General features: G+C 42.5%; 1 protein-coding gene across 1 annotated transcript; it reads right to left on the bottom strand.

Moving 5' to 3' along the window:
• Nucleotides 1-682: 682 nt before the first annotated feature.
• Nucleotides 683-2,718, bottom strand: LOC149572125 (FCS-Like Zinc finger 8-like). The gene is made up of 2 exons (XM_089813419.1): nucleotides 1,677-2,718; nucleotides 683-1,356 (listed from the first exon to the last, which is right to left on the bottom strand). The coding sequence occupies exons 1-2, from the start codon at nucleotides 2,351-2,353 to the stop codon at nucleotides 1,191-1,193; spliced, it is 843 nt and encodes a 280-aa protein (XP_089669545.1). The 5' UTR covers nucleotides 2,354-2,718; the 3' UTR covers nucleotides 683-1,190.
• Between the last annotated feature and the right edge of the window lie 782 nt (nucleotides 2,719-3,500).

Genomic DNA, 3,500 nt, shown 5'->3' on the forward strand with positions numbered 1-3,500 from the left:
ACTGTCGTGAGCTCTGTTCCTGTGACATTGAACAAACCTACCCTTCAAATGTATCACGACTCTAGGGGAGATTCTTAATTAGAAAGAGGCCGGCTCTACTATCAATACAAACATTTCATACCATTACATTACAAAATGTTCAATCTTGATCCTCTCTTGGTCTTGTGTCCCCGTGCTTAAGAATTTAATGCAACCAGTGGTTATTATGTCTAGAGTTTCTTGGTTGATCTTGGTGGGGTTTCTGGTTTCAACTTGGTTGCGGATGTGTCATACATGTGTTCAAAAAGTGTCTTCGATCTGTTTCGCTAGTTCTTATTTTTTGTTATGCAAGTTTTCAGTCCCATAGACTTTTGTTAGTCTCCCCTTGAACATTGTATCTATTCCAATAATATAATATTCCAATAGTATACTGTATGTAGGAATCAAAGTAACATCAAATACACCAGCCTTTCGTGTAAACAACCATTCCAGATTAGATTAGAAATACTTGATCACCAGAACGCAGCTGCACTTAGGATATCGATTGCTAGTACTCCTCTGTGTTATCCTCCAATTATTATTCACCAACAGAACAAATTACTTATTATGTTTAATAATAAAAAATTAACTTTGTATACCATAAATTGATCGCACACAAAAAGACTTGCGAGAAAATGTAATTTAGCAGATCGTACGATAAAAGTTACGGACAGTTGCCAATACTTTCTGGTGTAATTCAAAATAAAATTTCTTGTTCATGGCTATGGGGTTTTCCGATTATCCAATCTCAAAACCAATGAAGGACGAAAATGTCCAGATTCACCAGCTTTTACCATCTTTTATATCAAAATTTCTCTACAAACAGGCGTCGAATTGCATACGGACCCTGCAGTTTTCAGGAATTTCTTTGAAACAAAACAACATAGCATTGATCCAATACAAAACCAAACGTTCTTCGGTCTTTAAAACTCTATATATGCATATATTTATATACTTTTTATCTAATATTCCATTATTGGATTTGATCTCGAATGGAAAACTGAGGCCACAAAAGTTTCCAGTGTCCGCCTCCCCGCTCTCGCTCTCTCCGCGTGCTTCGATTTCTCAAACACCACCCCGTGCTAAATACAATGAAGGAAAAAAAACCCACCTCAACCCCCTCTTCTCTCTATATCTCCCTCTCTACAAGTATATATTCAGTGTATATTCGTCTACGCGGCGGCCATGGTACCCGCTGTGAATACATCCCTCCCAGGATAGCATCGAGACGACTTGGGCGAAGCACCACGTTTCATCGACATGGACAGGGAACGCTCCTTCTCGTCGCTCACAATTTGCTGGTATCTACACTCCACGCTACAGAAGGCCCTATCACCTCTGCAAAACATGGCGACGTTAGACATATATTCATTGTGTATATATATCTGATCAGCATTATAAGACATATATGCACTGTGTATACTTCCGTTACAGAACACGTATATCTAGATAACTATCGTCTCGATCGGATCGCGAAAATACAGCGGACAGTCTCCGGATGCTTAAATAAAGTGCTCATAAATGTGCAGATGATGTGATCGATAAACAGTGCACATTAACATCTTTTTGGACAAATTTAGCCTAAATAATCTCCAGGGCTTCTATTTAAGAAAAGATGCACTACCATTTTCTCTGTTCTAGTGCATAAATACACACACCTGTACATGTATATATCCTTTCCATGACGCAGCTGTCGCTTGCAGAGATAACAAGCGCTGAGAAAATCTTCATCAGGAAAATCCGGAGCATCAGAATAGCAGCAGCTGGAGGCCTCAAAAACCGCCGGTCGGCAACATTTGCTGCTCCTTTCATCGGCTTCTGCAGGATCCTCGAAAATCTGTCGTATAATGGTTTTAGGGCCGTGGGACGTAATACACGTATAGCTCTCAGAATACTCCATTGCCGGCACTTCTTCTTCTTCCGGCCGCTCGGTAGGCGGTTTCGGGGACCCGATGGGAATGGGCTGGCTCGGCTTACCGCAGGGTTTCCCCGGAATCCTGCACTCTGAATTCTTCGGAGACAAAACAGCGGTTTTCTTTTCGGTGCAATGAAGAGCTGCAAGAATGCCAAGGCCAACGCCCTGATCAAACCCTCGGGGAGACTTAAAACTACTATTACTATAATCCAACGGAGATGTAGGGCTTCTGGTACCTCCAGACAAATCGCCTGTATCAGGAACCACTATTTTCTTAGAATTGAAGCCGGTGAAGATCCGAGGACTGTTAAAAAACGCTTTCGGTTTACTCACAGAAGATTGATGATGAATGCTCTCCCCGTTCTCCGAAGACATCAGATGAAATTTACCTTGTATGGGCCTGGAACGCTTCACCAGCATCCTACAACCACAAAATCCCCCTCCACCCCTCAAATCCTTCAAACTCCAACGAACATTTTCACTCACCCCTCAAAAAACCAGATCTTTAAACAATTTTATTTTTTCTCCGAAACCCTAGCCAAAACCAGACCAAACCAGACCCCTCACTGATTAAATCCACAGAAGAAATCAACAATGGCAGACTGAAAATTCCACAAATTTGGCAATCAGATCCTCCGAGCTGCGCTGAAGCTTCCAATTCCAGAGGATTAAATCGTGTTGAAACTCGCGAATACCGATCAAACGAGGGGACTGATTGATTGGGGGATCGAATTTGAATGGGTGTTTGGTTCCAACCTCCTGGCTACTAATTATAAGCTCTCCCTGCAACAAACTCTGCCCAAGCACCATATTTATTCTCTCCTTTCTCTCGTTATCATCATCATTTTTGCTGACGTGTGCACCCCGTACAAAAGCCATTTCCGCAGAATCGTCTCTCACACACCTCCCATTTTGTGTAATTATTGAACTCTAACCACAGCCCCTTAACCGTGGTCAGAACTTCAACCCTGGGAAAACTGTCAGCTCCAGCCCACCATGCCGACACCTGTCGTTTGGATTCTTGTTATCAAGTAATGATGAGAAAGTTCGTGAGCCCCGTGATCCCGACGCGTGTCGGTTTGGAAACCGATGTCTCAGGCTTGCAGACCGCATTTATCCGGGTAATTTTGTATTTTTGCCGCTTAGTGGGGAGTAAGTCGTGAAAAGGAAGGACAATTTCGTCTATAGGTTTACCGCTACAAGCTATTTTCGCGGGGCCCGCACACTTTATTTGTGGGTCCCGTATCCTTACACGTGTCGCAATCTGACCGTAATATTCTTTTGTCCTCAGTGCGCAGTGGGGCAGGTGGGCCCGCCTTTCGAAAAGAATTATGGATTAGCCGTTACAGAACCGGGGTTTACCTTGGGCGCCCTAAGTATGTTTAGTTTTCAATTATTTATCGTAAACTGGGGCCCTAAGTATGTTTGTTTTTTATTATTGATTGAAATGTTTATTTATTTTACTTGTTGATTTAAGCAAGGGGTACAAGGAACTCAACTGTAGTAAACTATGGGCGACCACCTCACAAATTTACGTACTGTTTTCAGGCGGACGAATTTTCTGGAA

The sequence above is a fragment of the Cupressus sempervirens genome, chromosome 2 (assembly GCF_028749045.1).
Source record: "Cupressus sempervirens isolate cs-2001-9-10 chromosome 2, ASM2874904v1, whole genome shotgun sequence".
NCBI lineage: Eukaryota > Viridiplantae > Streptophyta > Pinopsida > Cupressales > Cupressaceae > Cupressus > Cupressus sempervirens.